The sequence below is a fragment of the Chenopodium quinoa genome, unplaced genomic scaffold (assembly GCF_001683475.1).
Source record: "Chenopodium quinoa cultivar QQ74 unplaced genomic scaffold, ASM168347v1, whole genome shotgun sequence".
Classification (NCBI taxonomy): Eukaryota; Viridiplantae; Streptophyta; class Magnoliopsida; order Caryophyllales; family Amaranthaceae; genus Chenopodium; species Chenopodium quinoa.
This window is the reverse complement of record NW_018743920.1, coordinates 2872005-2889351: the sequence shown is the minus strand read 5'-3', so window position 1 is coordinate 2889351 and position 17347 is coordinate 2872005. Positions and strand designations below refer to the sequence as shown.

The following is a 17347-nucleotide window of genomic DNA, read 5'->3' as shown; positions in this document are numbered from 1 at the left end:
CGGTGGAAATCACTTTCCAAACCTGATCCAATAGAAGAAGAATCGGACAAAAATAATAAAACAATTTTCCAGGCCAACTCCATCTTTAGAACGTAGCATGTAGATCAAATTCAATTAGGGCTTTGCCATTAAATTAACTTATGAAATTTTGCATGAGCTTACGAAAAGGCACGAAATTTTTTTGAAATTTTCAAAGACACGAAATAATTTGGGCTAAAGGGATTAAAGGATTAGGGCTTAAGGATACAGATAGAAATCGGGTTAGGCTGATAAAACCGTGCACACTTTGCGAATTAAAACCAATCGTAAATGTAACGAGTAGGTAACCTTCATCATTGAGTTTCTTTTGTATTTATCTTTTCCTAGTTTAGCTTTGCTTAACTTAGAATTATATTTGTGTATATATACTATTATTCAATCAATGAATTGATGACGGAAAATCATTCTTTCAGTCTCTAACTTTTGAACCATTAGATAGTTTGAATCAAATTAGTGCTTACTGAATTTGAGAATGGAAAATGGATTGAAAACTGATATTTTGGATAAGGAAAAGGAACGAAAAGGCCAACGAAGAAAAATAAAAGCCAAAAGGGTAAATATAATATTTTGGTTAGGGTAAATTCGTCAACACACTGGTGCTAACCTACAATTCATACTTATAACTAGAGGTGGCCACTGTGCAGGCTAGGTGGGCTGGGCTAGAGTTAGGTGGGTTGTGGGTCGTGGTTCGGGGAACATGGACACTAGATCAAACCATTTAAAAGTAGGGTGGGCCGGGTCATGGGTTGGGGTCGGAGAAACTGAATACACCAGAGTTATGTTCATGGGCTTGGGTTGTAGGTGGATCGAATTGGGTTCATTGGTGAAGTTGGTTAGGACTTGAGGGTGGGTTAAGATGGATTCACGGGTTAGGTGGGTCATGAGTTGGGTATATCAAATGGGTTATCGGGTTGTGTGGGTCAAATGGAAAAAATTCAACTATTCAAGTTTATTTTCTAAAATAGTTTTAAATATATTATTAATTTTTTATTTACATTTAAACTTTAGATAATTAATTTAAAAAGTGATTTGGTAAGTTTATTGGTGGGCTGGATTGGGTTAGAGGGTTGAGTTGAAACATTGGTTTGGGCATGTGTGTTGGTCGGTATGGGTGGGTCGCGTCACACGAGTCTAGATTGGTGCACAAGTTGGGTCAAAATGGGCTACGGCTACGCCGACATGGGATAAGCGCAATTTTTTGGACCGCAACATGCCCAACTTTTCTAGCGGGTTGTGTTGGATCGGATCTAGGTCAGACCCATATAACCTACGAGCCGAGTTGGGCCAAATGGGCTGGGTCCAACCCAACCCAACCCAGTGGACACTGTATAATATATCCACACAACTAATTCAGCAATTCTCATCACTAATTGCAATTCTCATCACTAATTCAACAATTCTATTCTCATAACTAATTCAGCTCATAACTAATTCAGCAATTCTCATAACTATCTCCATTTACAATATAAACCCTAAGAAAAAAAATCCCCCAAATTTCCCTCAAAATTAAAAAATAAATTCTCCAGCAAAGCAAGTTCTCTGATTCTCCATGGAAGCTCTCTGTTTTTTGTTTTTGGTGAGTTTTCGATCTTTTTTATTTATTTATTTTTATTTTTTTGTATTTGAATCATCTTATACATATGATCTATTGATATGGACTTCTGCTGTTATTCTTCCTTGTTGTTCTCAAAGTATGAATCTCTCTTTCCCATTTTCATTATTTCCTTGGTTCATCCCAAAATAATTGCATCAATTTTAAGAGCCATAATTTAGGGTAAAATTAAAATTGCAAAGAAAATCATGGGGAGAAAACTAAAATCGTAACCACTTTGTAAGAAATCTGCTCTTTTTCAAGGGTAATCAATTTGCTAATGAAAATGTTAGAGGTATGTATCGTAAAATATATAATATATTTTCCGTATTGATATTAATAGTATTAGGAGAATAATATATTTAGGTTTATTTATGTTAAGATATTATTTAGTTTATACTAAAATATGTGGTAGTATATACTAAGATATATAAGATTGTTTCTATCTTATATTAACTTAGCTTTGTGTATATTACTCAGTCTATCTATCAATAATATTCAACCCATCATATTATCATAAAGGTCATATTAAATTTGTCATGATATCAAGAGTGGGTTAGATCTTTGGAGAGTTTACAAAAAAAATTCACCTGCGGGATGAAATATTAGTCATACTTTTTTTTCCGTTGAAAATATGTTGAAGAATTGATGATGATGGTTATACGTGGCTTTTGTATAGTCATGGTTGAGATTGAGTTTGGTTTGACGATGAGGTGAAAACGTCTTTGAAAAGACTCGTGATTGATAAAAAAAAAACGGCTCTCTTGTGTTGTGAGACAAAAAATTAATAAGGGTTCAGAAAAGTATAAATCTTTTAGGAGGTTGATGGGGGAGTGAGGTAGGTGAGCAGAATGAATTATTGAATCTCACTAGTGGTAGCTTTCATATGGGCCTCCAACCTTGCCTCAAAATCTGAATCAAAACGGGGTTGTGCGGATTGCTGGATAGTAGGCGGTTTCTGTTGGAAACCCGGTGGTGGATTTTGCTGCGCCTGAGTGTTCTTGTAGGAGAAATTTGGATGATTTCTCCAGCCTTCAATATATGTATTTGAATAAGGGTCATTAGGTCTCCTTTGTGATGTTGTGTAGAAGGCGTTCGCTTGCTCTATAGACATGTCTTCTGTAGGTGGGCGGCATTGAAGCGCGGTATGTCCTTATTCTTGACATAACTGACATGTCTCAACTAAAGGCGCGGAAGGTCCCACTTGTATCTTTTGAATTCTGCTAGCTAGTGCTTGAACAGTACTGGTTAAGAGTGTTAGCGAATCGACCTCGTATTTACCTCCCGTCCTTACATTATTTCGGCTTCCCCGAAGGTAATTATCATTTGCCGCCATCTTCTCTATTAATTATTTCGCTTCGGCGGGATTTTTGGTCATAAGCGAACCTCCAGATGCAGCATCTATGTAGATTCATAATTCATGCGTTAGACCATTGTAGAATGTTTGAATAAACATCCATTCGGGAATGCCGTTGTGGGGGCATTGTCTCTGTAACCGCTTGAATCTCCTCCACGCGTCGTATAAGGATTCATCATCTGATTGCCTGAAAGTAGATAGTTCGTTTCTCAACCGTGCGGTCTTTTCCTGTCCCAAGAACTTGACCAAAAAAGCTTTCACTAGTTTATCCCAAGTGTTGAATGAGCCATGACCTTCATCTCTCAGCCACTCCTTCGCCCTATCCCATAGAGAGAAAGTGAAAAGGCGAAGTCGTAGAACGTCGTCTGTAACACCATTTATTTTCATGGTGTCACACTTCTCTAGGAAACTGTCTATATGACTCACTAGGCAGTCGTGAGCTGTACCCGCGAACGAATCGTTTGAGATGAATTGCGGTTTCAACTCGAAGTTCTGGGCGGTAACAGGTGGTCTGACAATGCTGGATAGGAATCCAGTTGTCGTATCTGGGATACCGTATTCCAAAAGGGATTTTTGTACTGGATCGTCCATTGTTCTCCTACCTTGAGTTCTTCTTCTTCTTCTTCTCCTACCTCCTTGTCTTCTTGCAGTCACTTCGATTTCAGGATCAAAGGGTGTTAGATCGTCTGAACCTGTACGTCGTGTTTGCATGCAACAAGGAACTAAAAGGAAAATATCAAAAACACAAGGGACAATAGCCGAAGCTCTAAATTCTACATAAGCTCTAAATTTGTGGGCCTATAATGTTGAAGCTCTAAATTCAACATAAGGAATTCAATCATCTCCCCGCCAACAGCGCCAAATTTGATAGGCTTATCGTGTACCTAACAAAAATAACCTAACTAGAGCTCTACTAATGTAGTCGGGCAAGCAAGGGTCGAATCCTAAGAGACTAAGGACTATCAATTAAAAGACTCTAGCGGCTATTAAGTTTGAAAACAAATAATAAGTGAAGTGTAACTAATCTAAGTAACGAAATAATAAGAAGAGCAATCTAAAGTAATTAAGAGAATTCAATTAACTAAAAGCATCCAAGATCAAGCATCACCGCAAATATGATCAATTCATGAACAATTCTACCCCCAATATATAATCCAATTGACAAGAGGAAAAGTATTTCCTTGAACAATACCAAAGGTCTCTCCCGAGTTCACAATGGCTTCCCGAATCAACTATCAATCCTACTTCCGTGGTTTCAAGCAAACAAGGGACATTAAACACAATATTTAGCTTCCTATTTATCCAACCAACTACTTCCGTGTTGATAATCAAACCCTTAATTGATTTATTCAAACCCGTTAAAACCCAGCTCCTGTTGTGATTAAAACAATGGATTAATAACAATACTAATTATCCCTAATCTATTATTGGCATAAGCACAATCAATTAAGCATGAACAATTAGAACTATTATTGGAGAATTTAAATAATTAAATCATGCATTAACCATATTCGGGTTCCGCTAGATCTTGGAATAGAGGAACTACTCACACATGGTCATGAAATCAAGAATGATATTCAATAACGAAAACATAATTAACAATAATAAAATAAGAGAATTGAGAGAAGAAATCAATACTTGGAATTAATTATGAAATCTTGAATCTTGAATCTTGAAGGTAAAACCCTAGGAAAATAATAATAATGGAAGAACGTAAAACCAAAAAAACTCCAAAATTGATGTATGTAAAAGTGCTCCCTAAAAGAATTATCTCAAACCTATTTATAAGCTGGGGAAGTAGTAATAGACTCCTCTTAGGATTTGGTTTCATAAAACCCCAAAAATAGGCCCAATTTCGTCACTAAATCAGGGGGCCGCAGCTAGGCTGCGGTGTGATTCGCGAGCCGCAGACTTCCGCAGTCTGTCCCGTGTTGCATCCTTAAGCTCTTGTGAAGTACACCGCAAGTGAGCTGCGGTATGGATGTGTAAACCGCGAGCAAGCTGCGGAGTGAACTGTCCTCTATTGCTTGTTGCTCTTTTTATGAAGTAAGTCACAAATGAGCTGCGATAAAAATCTCAAAGTTTCCTCGTCAATCATGAAATACATCAAAAACAACGAAGCTACCATGGAAGGCATGAAATCATCAAGACTAAACCAAATCAACACGAATAAATCAAAAACTCCTAAACTAGACTCAAAAAGGGGAACCAAAAATACTCTAAAAATATGTACAAAACACGACTTATCACTCCTACTCATATGACCTTCCAAAGGCTAAAGATGTGCTTCGTTTCCTCTCTATTTAGCAGGTACTCGTCTCCCATGTCCATCTAGTATCATGTTGCTAGCTTTTTGTGCACGCGATGTTATAGAGAATTTTTAAATACAAAAATTAGGTTTGGTGTTTAAAAAATGTTATTAATGCGTCGAACAACGTTAGTTTTACAGTAAAAATGAAAAATTAATAAGTTCACACATAATTTTAAAAACTTTTAAATAAATAGTTTCTTTTTTTTTATATTTTCACTTAACCTAGTTTTCCCCTTTCACTTATAGTAAGTATAATGCGAATGGAGTAAATGATTTATTTCTCTAAAAGAATTATTATTTATAAATAAAGTTGGGTGTTAAAGGAAATTAAATAATTAAACTTTTCAATTAATTGTACTTGCCATTTTTTGAACATGATTACTTATTTTAAGTAGGGGTGTAAATGATTTCATAAATCAAATGTCATTATGGAAGATTTTTAGTACATAGTTTATAAAATTACCCCCATTTGATTTACAACGATGAAGAATTAGTAAGGGTAGTGTGTTATTTTCAAGTGGACACCATACCTCACCCCTTAACTTATGTAATAGAGATTATTCTGTTACGTAACATCAAACTGTGTTATTTTCGAGTGGACACCATACCTCACTCCTTAACTTTTATAATAAAGATTATTTTGTTACTTCACATCAAGGTTATGTAATGTCGGTTCTGATATGAAATTCATTTACGAAGCTACAGTTGTTCGTTAACTTAGTCAAAGGAGGCATTGATAGTTTATATCCCAAAATATTGCAGGGGAGATTAGTTTTCGAGTCTTGTTTCATTTTGTTATTTGGTATCCCTATGAAGGTGTAGTATTTTCATATATGATTGTGAAGGTCATGATGTTGTTCGGTTGTTTTCAGCTGTGCTATTGTAGTCGTGTAGTACTATGTTCAAATCTTACATTCAGTGTGCTTCATAGTATAGAACCTGTATGTGGTTGTTATATGTTGCGTTGTTCAATTAGAAAAGGGCTAAATGCGACCTAACAATTATTTAGGACTTATTTGTAGTGTTTGTTCGTATGTGTTAATGCATAAGATGCTTATTCTGTGATGGACTCAACCACCAGGGTTCTTCCCACAACAACTAGGACTCACAGAAAACGGTAATGACAATAATAAGAAGAAACAGAAATAAATGAGGGAGTAAGATTAGAGCTTAAATTGAAATAAACAAGGGCATACACACAAAGTAGTCAGAATCAAGTGTGTTTAGCATAAAACTTTACCTTTTCTAAACAAGTGTGGGAGCATACCAGTATTATTTTTATACTACTCTTGATGATCAAGGCATCACTGTAGTTATTGATTAAGTTCATAGTATATCTCATGCTATGCTATGGTGGGGGAAGCGGATTCTTGTTCCGGGGGCGCAATTTAAGATCATTCACTTATGGTTTGCCAAGAGGCGATGCATGTGTTTTTCAGTGTTTGTAAGTTTGTAACTAATTATTTTTAAATGTGGGTACATTTTGACTTGACTAGTGGTGGAAGAGGATTGACTTGGTGTTGACTTCCTGGGTAAGGTAAAACCTGATATAATAGGTGCTTGTATTCTTTGAAGCCTGGGTTCGATGTTACATTTTAGATGAGCATTTAATATGCAGTTTGTCATGGGAATGTTTTTCCAGTTACCTAGGAAGATGATAAAGTAGGATTTTCCCTGATGATCTATCATCTTCAGTTCCTCACTTTGAATCTATAATGACAACCTATTATTTTTGGTCTCTTTGTTGTTTACTAGGTTGCCATGAGTTTGGCACTGCCATGTTTTCTTCTGTCAACATTATTTACCTGTTTGAATATAAGATCTTAGATTTGGATTGCTAAAATTAGTTTATACCTGTCGAGTAACTTTTGTAATTTACGATCCAAGTCTCTCACTTAGTGATTTTTTACTTGTCACAGGGTCGGGTAGGCTAGCGTGGTGCTGGTGCTGGTCGCGAGGAAGGGGAAGAGTATGCTGCTGGTCCTGAGGAAGATTAGTTGCTCCTATCTATTGCTTGTAAATCATCATCCAATTTTAAATTTTGGATGTTTTGCCTTTTAGTCTTTGAATGATGACTGTTATCTCTATTAGTCGTGCTTGGTTTATCAGTTCAAGTAAATTATACAGTATGACAATGATAAACTTAGTTGTTATGACTTATGGGTAATAATGAACTGTTTTTAACCCGGGCATCGCCTCGGTCATTTTTTTATTATAATAAATGTATTATCTATTTTTACGAATATTATTGAGCATTATCAAAGTTCTTTCATAAAGTTTCATATGAGACTGATTATAGTATGCAATTAAAGTTACTTCATTAGTGTTATAGGGTTCCTCAATTACTTTGATTTTTTAAGTTGTCACACGGTATGGCCGGCTGCACACAGAGCACACCGAAATTCTTTATTCAATACTCCTTATGCAATGACTTAATTTTTGCATAAGTTTAAATTATTTGTCAAAAGGATATATTTTAATTTTCAATTGTCATATAAAAATCCTTGATAAAATAGACTTACTCCCTCCATTTTGAATTATTTATTATGGTAAAAGTAATGTGTGAATCATGAATATGATAGTTTGTGAGAGAGAGTGGTGGGGATTATGAGAGAGAAAAATTATAAATTAATATGAGTGGGGTTTAAAGTAATAGAGCGAAAATACTCCGTATAAAATAATAGAAAAAATTACCAATTAAAGAAAAAGTTACTTAATTAAATTAATATGATGGTAAGGATGTGTATTGCGTGTCCAATACGGGTACGATGATAATTAGGAGAACCCTATTGCTTGACTTTATTTTTCTAAGGTAATTGCTTGACTTTCCTAATTAATCTACGTAGTATTTGGGGGTGTGTTTTCCTGTAACAAAAAAAAATCCAAAATTGATTCATTCTCAGTAAAGACTTCCGGTAAAAAACACCATGAAATTTTAACAGCCTAACTTCTTACTTCTGGTGAAACCCTAACTTTCACTTAGCTGCTACGAGTGCCCGGCTCAGCCACCGACCTCCGACCTCTTGCGTCGCCCCACTGACATGACCTCCGGCCTCTTGCATCGCCCCACTGACCCTCCTCTACTCGATTGCTCATTAAAAAGTGCATTCAGTCCTTTACAACCCTAAACCCTAACTCCTTTACAACCCTCGATTGCTGCTCGTGTGTTGCCCGCCGGATCCGGCTCCGACTCCTCTTTTCTTCCGAGTTCCGACTGCCGTAGCGTTTCCCCACTCGCAACTCGCCCTCCTCATCTCCTCTGCTTGACTGCTCCTGCTCCTCGTTTTAAGAAAACCCAGGTCTTTTTTTATAATTGTTTTTGTCCTTTTGAAGTTATTATATTATATTGTTGATTGAGTATTTGGAGTTGTGAATTGGTTAATTGAAATTGTTAATTTTTTGGTGGGTAAACTTAATCAAATTGGAAATTTGATGATGTAAGTTTGAATGGTTCACATTGGGTAGCCACCACCAACACTAACACGACACCACCAGGACCACCAAGAACACTAACACAACGCCACCCCTACAAGACCACCACCAACACCTACCTAACCACCTGACACAACTAACACCAACCCCAGCACCACTAACACCAACCCAAGCACCACCACCAAGAATCCAACAATCCCAACACCACCACCACTAACAGCCACTTTTCTCCCCGAATGGCCCATCGACATCTACCACAAGAAAGCGCCAAACACCATCTCAACCATCGCTGAACCCGACCCGCCTCAACCTTGTCAACCACAATTATCTATCCAACCACCGAAAACCTCATCCCCACTCTCTTAAAACCACAATACTCACCTCTCCTATGAACCTAGAAAAACCCATAACCATGAAACTCACTCCCATGGAAATAAAAAAACAACCATTTAAAAATAAGAACAAAAAATTAAAAATGGTAGATAATTACCCTTCTTATAAAATTTTATGTTCTTATATGGCTTTCTTGGCCAAATTTGACCATGACCACTCTAAATCTCGAGGTTTCATGGTCAAATTTAACCATACAAACCTCAAGATCTAATGGTGGTGATGGAAAAAAATGGTGGTGGATGTTCATTGTTTGAGGTGATGATTGAGGGAGGAAAGAGAAAGATGAATTAGAGGTTATGGTGGAAGATGATAAGTTGATTGGGTGGATTGAAAGGTTGTATAATTGGGTGGATGATTCAATTTGATTGGTGTAATTAGAGTGATGATTATTTTGTGTTAATAATTCAACAAAGTTTGCTTAAAACTTTTAATATTGATATCAAATTTTTAAGTAAGGGTAATTTAGTAACTCATACAAAAAAATTTACTAAAAAAAGAAAGTTTTGCTTTGTTGCACATAATATGTAGTTTCTAATTTTGGAAAATGTTGCAAATAATTCGAAGCGGAGGTAGTATTTTGAATATGGGATATGCAAGTTTCAATAACTTAACTTAATGAATATACTATTTGATATTAATAATAAAAGTGTTGATAATTTTCATGTAACTTGTTCGCTTTATTACTTGAGATTATTACAAAAATTTATGACACTGTGTTGGTTAAATAATGAAAGCTAAAAGTTCTGGTTTTCATGAATACTAACTTGCAGCTAAAGAAGTAACCAACTGAATTGTACTTAATTGCAACCATAGCTTCATAACTAATTACAATCAGTGCTAGCTAAATTGGAATGAGTACTTAATTGTAAGAAGGTAGAGAATTTCGGTGGGTTCATACATCAGCATAGGTAGTTAACAATTGAGACATAGTTTTAGGCTTATAAATGGGGAGTCAAGATTCTTATTTGGTATGCTAATTTGATTGCACCTGTAAATATTTAGTCTTTCACCTTTAGGATTATGTGTATGAATATTTCTTGATTTAATCTTAGTCTTTCACCTTTAGGATTATGTGTATGAATATTTCTTGATTTAATCTTACATGATGTGTATCATTGAATTCCCTATACCATGTTTAATGCCTTTTGCTTTCGTGCCCACCTCCCTCCCATATACTCTTATATTTGATTCTTTTTATTTATATATAAAAAAAAATTAGGTTTGCAGATATATAAAGTGGCAAAGTTCCATAAAACTAATTGGCAAAGTGGTGTTGCAGTGCCACAGTTTACCCATAGATTAAATCTACAACATACAAAGTTTTAGTAGTTTAGCTTAATGAATACTGGATTTGATATTAGAAATAAAAGCATTTAAGTTTATGTAACTTTTTTATTTGGCTTTATTACTTGTTTAGTAAATTTGTCAAATATTCTCTATATGGTAAGGGTATGTTTTCAACTTATATGACCAGCCTTGTTTGGTGTGTATCACTAATGTGTTGAATTAATATATCTTCATCCTTTATTTTTACTATTTGAACCTTTATTTCAGGAAACGTCACTGCCTTGAAAATGAGTTTGGAAAAGGGTCTTCAACTCTACAGGAAAAAAAATAGGATTATCGATGCTATCAAGTTAACTATGAATCATAGTGTAACTTGTTTTCGAGACAACTCTGCTGAATCTGCAAAGATAATTCAGTTTTCTTCCATTATTCATACATTTGCTTCGGTATTTCCTCGGTTAGGTTTACCTGCACAATTACCAGGTAGATTAGAGTTCATGGTAGAGAGGTTACTTGATGCAAACATGGTGGACGAGGTTTTAGAGTTGACCAGTGCACCATATCCCGCAAATTTGAAGATTCCCTTTCTAGAGCTACGGATGCGGGCCTATTATGTTGCTAGGGACATGGATGGTGAGCGTTACTGTTATTAATTTTTTATTGTTATTGTTATTGTTGTTATTGTTTTAGTTGAAATTTGTTTTTATTTTATAGGATTTTGGGAGGTTGCTCGAGTGTGGGAACAAAATGCGTTGTTTGCTTATACTGAAACAGCTTATATCTATGGGTAAAATTTACTTCCATTATCCTTTTTATAATTCTGATTATAATATTATTCATACGGCTCTAGACTTTATCAATCTAATGTGTTTTTTTTGTTATAGGACTAAGTTGTTGGAATATGGATCTCTGCACAAGGCGATTAATGCCTTTACATCAGGCTTTAATATGGCTGAAAGTGAAGAAAAAAAGAAAAAGATGGAAGATATGCTTACGGAGGCAGAGAGAAGAATGGAAGTTTTAAGAGAACATGCACCATTGGAAGAAATTGTACCAGTTGTAGAAGAAAATGTTCCAGGAGATTTTCAAAAGGTAGCACAAGATGATCACCAACAAGCTGAACATGAATCCGAAAGACATGGTAATAACTAATATGAGCTAAACTTAAATGAAATTGATTATTTATTGTAAACTTGTAATTTAAGTACTTCACAAAAATTGTCACCTAAATAATTCATGAAATTTAGCAAGTTGATATTGTAATGAAAATAGCTCAGACTTGTGATTTTAGATTTTACTATTTGTGAAGTACACTGTGAGTCAGAGCCAGGGATATAGAGGAGGAATAGAAGGATAAACTGATATGATATTTCTTTGGTTAGGACTTTAAACTTTGAGAAATGAGAGCCGAAAATTAAGTATTTTATTATTTGCAAAGTGCCCTTTCTTTGGTTTAATCTGTAATAGTTTAAAACTATAATAAAAAGGGAAAATTCCAATTTAAAAGCTTCACTCTAATTGGCTAATTCTACATGAATACGCAATAATGGGGTAAATGAAATTCGATAAAAATAAAATTGACTACTAGAAGTTTAGAGGAAATTTTCCACCTAAATTTAAATCGAATGACCGTAGGATTACTTAATTATGGCCTTATAGGAATAGGATGGTCTACTTGAAGTTACACAGAAAATTTATAACCTACATTTTCACTCCAATTTAAGACATTGTTACTTATGATAGAATCGTAGAAGTATTGATGTGTAGTCACTACTCACTAGTCCATCTTATATCTGTCTGAACTCGACTACAATCTTAGTGAGCACGAACAACCCTTACCTCGTGATTGATTCTTTAAATTATCACCATGCTCCATTATGCATCTATACAAGATGACATTGTCATGTGCTCTTAAGTACTTCAAATACAACTGATTTCAAGTTATACGATCTAGAGTTAAATCAATCACTAATGTATTGAATTCAAATTAATTGAAGTAAATTGATGTATTTGATTCGACCAAAAACTGAATTAATTATTTATGTCCCGCCTCTAAATATATGTAGCGTTTCTTTTTTTGTAAAATTTATGTGAACAATATCAAAAAAATTCTTGATTGCTAATTTTGTTTTGTTTGTGATTATAAAAATAGAAAAAGAGCTTTTGGAGGAGGAGGATGTGAGAATCACTGCGGAATTAAAGAAGAAAGCCAAGAAAAAAGAAAAGAGGGAAGCCAAGAAAGAAGAAAAGAGGAAAGCCAAGCAACTCTCAATGGTCAAGAAAGCTGTGGAGGTAGCACATGAGTCGGATGAAAAGGTTTTGGAGGAAAACAAAGAAAAGGGAAGTGGATCAAATTTGGTCGAAGAAAGAGAACCGCTGGAGGTAAGATCCTGTTATTTGTCAATCTACTAGTAAAGATTGAATAAAATAAAAATAGCGCACAAATAAGCTACTAAATAATGTTTAGTACACATTAGCACTTATCATAACTCACATTATAGTATACAGGACTTCAGGGCGCACTCATACCCATCATCCTTTTTTTCAGATTTAACTATCATAGTCTAATTGACAAATTGACATAGCTACACATTCTCTTACAGAATTACTACAGCAATTTACCATTACATTAAGCATAAATTACTATATTTGGCATCAAACTTAGTATAAAGTAGATTCTATTTTATTTGCAGTTTGAGCAGACTCTTTCTGTTACAATGGAGTACCTTGATGGAAATTCTTTCCTGGGATCTACAATGATTAATAACATTGCAAAAGTAAAAAAGTCATTCATTGTAGCTGAGCCGTCGCATATAGATAACATTCAAGAGCTCGTTCCTTTGTGTCTTACTCATGACAATCTTTTGAAGATTGATCAAGTCTTGAAGACTTTGAAAGGTAGACATATGCTTCTGTCTAGTGAGGAAGTATGCAGCATTGAATATTTTTTTACGCAAAAATTGAATGAGATTGCCCCTCAATCACAAGAATCTTGGTGGGAAGCTATCAAAGATATGTTTTGGAAAATATTCAGGTGATTTTTTTTTAGGTTACACAATATATTTTTAGAGATATTGTGTTTATTAGTTTTTAGATATAATTGTTTACTGACAATCTATTGTTTATATAATATGTACAGAGGTTTGATTCGGGGACTCATGCATTTGTTCGTAAGGGGTAAATCTTGTGGAGAGTTGGTGTTCAGTGCGTTTGTCACGTCAAAAGGAGAAGGTCGAATTGTTCCATCTATGAAACAGGCGAAACAACAACAAGACTTGAGTGGATTGGTAGATTTAATGAAAACCGTGATCGGACTTCCTTTTCCTCGCCAAAGCGATCTCCCCTTTCTCCCTTATCACTTGAAACACTTTTTCGATCTGATCAATAAGGCTGATGCGTAAGTATTTAATTTTCAGTTAGTATACTTGTCATTTGTAAATTATAGCTTGTTGTTAACCAAAAAGAAGACTTTATTTTTTTCTTTATGTAAGTTTGAGATTCATTTTATTTTATTTTATTTTTAATTTTTATTTTTTATAATTTGTTCCTTTTGTATCCACAGGTTCATTCCTCTGGAATTCTTAATTGATCATCCTTATTTCTGGAATGTGGCGGAAAAGATTGATTTTACATTTAAACTAAGGAACTTAGTTAAGCAAAAAACTGCAAAAATTCGTTCAAGACTTGATTCTTTGGATTATTTCATTACATGGTGGGATAACCTTAGCGATGTGTATCAATTAGTATATGTTGCGGCTGCGAAGCGCAAAATGAACAAACCATACAAACAAAATGTTGATATTGTGCGGTATTTTGGTGCTGTTTACACTCATATAAATGAGTATGAATACAAAGCTGCTCGAAAGCACAAGGTTTGAGCTTTTGTTTTAACTTTTATTCATTATCTTTTTTATTGGCTTTGAAGTTATGAAATGGTAGGTTGAAATTGAACGTTGAACATTGCATAGGGAATTGCATATGAATGATTATACGTCATGTGGGGTTAAATCAAGGAATAGTTATACAGTCCTAAAAGTGATATTCTAAATATTTACAGGTGCAATCAAATGAGCATAACCAATAAGAATTTCGAGTCTCCCTTTATAAGCTTAAAACTATGTCTCAATTGTTATTTATACTAATGTATGAACCTAACATAATCCCCTTCCTTCTTACTATTAAGTACTCATTAGTCATTAGCCTGATTAGGCTCCAAATTAGCTAGTAGTGATTGCATTTAAATATGAAATTGTGGATGCACTTTATCTTGTTTTGTTGGAGAGTACAAAATTATCCCACCCTCCTTATGCCACATTCATTAAGTACAATTCAGCTGGTTATTTCTTTAGCTCCAAGTTATTATTATTCATAAAAGTTGGAGCTTTTAGCTTTCATTACCTTAAGCAACAGTGTCTTAGCTTTCATTACCTAAGCAACACAATGTCTTAACTTTTTGTAATTGAAGTATAAATCTCAGTCTCGAAATCTATACCACTTGTTTTAATTAGCTTTTGTTACTCTGTGACTAACTTTTTTCTTTCTTTTTGTAGAGATTTACAGATGAAAAGATCGAGTCAGATCTTGCAAAGATTTTTCCTAACTTTTACGTAAACATGTTTTACTGCTTGTGCTCTTGCATAAGTAAGAGGTAAGTAACATAATTTGATTCTTTTAAAAAAGTTTCGTAGTTGACTGATTTTAATATTTATTTTTTACATCTTTGGTTAGGACACTAGACTATACAGATTTTAAGGACGTATCTCCGGTTCTTTCTCTTGGTGAGTAGATTTTTAACTTTTTCTTATCCACTGTTGGTTCTTTTTCTTTTTCTGTCCGTGTCTAGTGTCACTGTAGTCTGGGTTGTAGAAATGGGAAAGGATATGGAGGTTGCCACTTGCCACTGAGTGGTGAGTAATTACTTGTTTAACCAGGGTTATGTAATTTGATTATAAGATTGGCTAATTAGTATGTGCTATTTTAATGCACTATTATATCGATGCTATGCTCTTTGGTCTATTATTTCTGCAATAATTTGTGCAGTGGCATATTATGTTACTATTATTACTATGCCTTTTCATGTGTGCAGTTGCCTGAAGTTCCTGAAGAAGAGATTGTGTAGCTTTTGCTCCCTCCTCCTGTTCTCTTTATCTAACTGTAATTATGCCAAGTTATGGCCTATAGGTTCCTAAATTACTGTATCAACTGCTGTATTAGTGCAACTTTTATACAGCATCTTTTGAACTTCTATAAGAGCTCCATGCTCTATATGCTGTGCCTAACTGTCTTTTGTCAAGGAGGCTTAGGTCTACTTGTATATATTTCTCTATTTTGCAAAAAAAATGTACTAGTATTACTTAGGATATATCGATGAAGATTATACATGTTAACCATTTGACCTTCTGTAAAAGCTGCGAACCTTGTCTTAATTTATTCATGTCTTGGGGATTAGGATCATGGATGTGTGCAATGTGCATGCTTATTTGCTGTTGCTGTTGTTGTTGCAATGTCCGTGGAAATAGGGGTATGTTCTGTTACTCGGAACTTCCATTTCTCCCTGCCATTAACAATCTTCTTTTGTTAGTCGTTGGAGAATTTCCCATTGAACCAAGCACATGGAAGCTTTTATGTATGTGATGTGTTGGTCTCCTCAGGGCATGCCTTCCTAGATCGCTTCCATCGAAGATAAGTTTACTGTTATAGCTTCAAAGTTTGCCTAGTAAGAATTGATTACAGGATGAAGAGTACGTTGTATTATTGTAACCTAAGTTTACTGTTATGCTTGCTGAAACATATGGATGAATAGATGATCACCATTAGGTCCAACCTGAAATCAAAGAGCTTGACATTGAAATGAGTGTCTACTGTCTAGTAAGATGTTGGACAGTTTCAGGTTGTGATAGATGATTAGATGCCTGCAAGACAGCAAGAATGTCTTTATGGTGCATATATATATATATATATATATATATATATATATATATATATCCCAGCTTCTATTTTCATTCTCTTGTACCAATTTAAGGGATGCTTTTCCTAGGATGATGTATCTGAAATTTCAAATTAGTCGCAATCTTTTCGCTGCTATGTGTTAGGAATGCTTAGAAAATTCAACCTTATTATCTAATCATGTATGAGTATATATATGCTCAAATTTGCTACACCCTCTATTTTATATTGTTCTAACTACTTCAAATTTTATTTTGAGACAAAATTGGTTAAAGTATTAATCACAATATGAAACACGACGAGTAGATTAAAAGAAATCAGATTTGTTTGTTCAATGAAGATTTATTTATATATATATATATATATATATATATATATATATATATATATATATATATATATATTTGACAAAGGTATGCAAAAGGATGAAGATTTTTAATTTTCTTCCTAAAAGGAAATAATATACTTGGTAAATGATAGTAATTGTTAATACTAAAGCTGGGGGTGGGCACGGCACGAGCCCGAGTTCTTGGCATGAAGACACGCCCCGAAGGCATGACACTATTCACATTAATAATATGTTTTATTAATACATTTTTAATGAATAATTATAAATAGGTGAATAATTACATTAATAATATGTTTTAATTAATACATTTTTAAGTGAAATGAGTATAAAAAATGAAATAAGTATATAAAAAATTAAATTATTAATAACATGTTTTAATTAATACATTTTTTTGAAAAAAATTACGGGTGGCACGGCGGGCAGGCTTAGTACGGCACGATCGGCACGTGGGCCGTGGTTTCTAATGAGGCGGCACGACCCGCCTTTGACATGGGCCGGCCCAGCACGACACGACACTATTCACAGCACGGCCAGGCACGGCCCATGACGGTCTAGCACGGCACGACGCCCACCTTTAATTGTTATAGGCCCCTCTTAACTAGAAGTCTTAGATAATGGTTGAAATCAAGGATTGATTTATAT

At 34.6% G+C, this 17347-nt stretch overlaps 1 protein-coding gene across 1 annotated transcript; it reads left to right on the top strand.

Moving 5' to 3' along the window:
• The first annotated feature begins 8068 nt into the window (after nucleotides 1-8068).
• On the top strand, nucleotides 8069-15864 carry LOC110687919. Its single transcript, XM_021864565.1, has 11 exons — nucleotides 8069-8597; nucleotides 10678-11043; nucleotides 11125-11197; nucleotides 11295-11551; nucleotides 12563-12792; nucleotides 13104-13444; nucleotides 13550-13807; nucleotides 13973-14282; nucleotides 14961-15058; nucleotides 15139-15188; nucleotides 15497-15864. Exons 2-11 carry the CDS (start codon nucleotides 10698-10700, stop codon nucleotides 15502-15504), a joined length of 1971 nt encoding a protein of 656 aa, XP_021720257.1. The 5' UTR covers nucleotides 8069-8597; nucleotides 10678-10697; the 3' UTR covers nucleotides 15505-15864.
• The last annotated feature ends 1483 nt before the right edge of the window (nucleotides 15865-17347 follow it).

Coding starts and splice junctions, on each gene's coding strand:
- LOC110687919 (XM_021864565.1), top strand. CDS start 10,698: ATGAGTTTGGAAAAGGGTCTTCAACTCTACAGGAAAAAAAATAGGATT. Junction 11,552..12,562: donor ACATGAATCCGAAAGACATG/GTAATAACTAAT, acceptor TTATAAAAATAG/AAAAAGAGCTTTTGGAGGAG. Junction 13,445..13,549: donor ATGTTTTGGAAAATATTCAG/GTGATTTTTTTT, acceptor TAATATGTACAG/AGGTTTGATTCGGGGACTCA.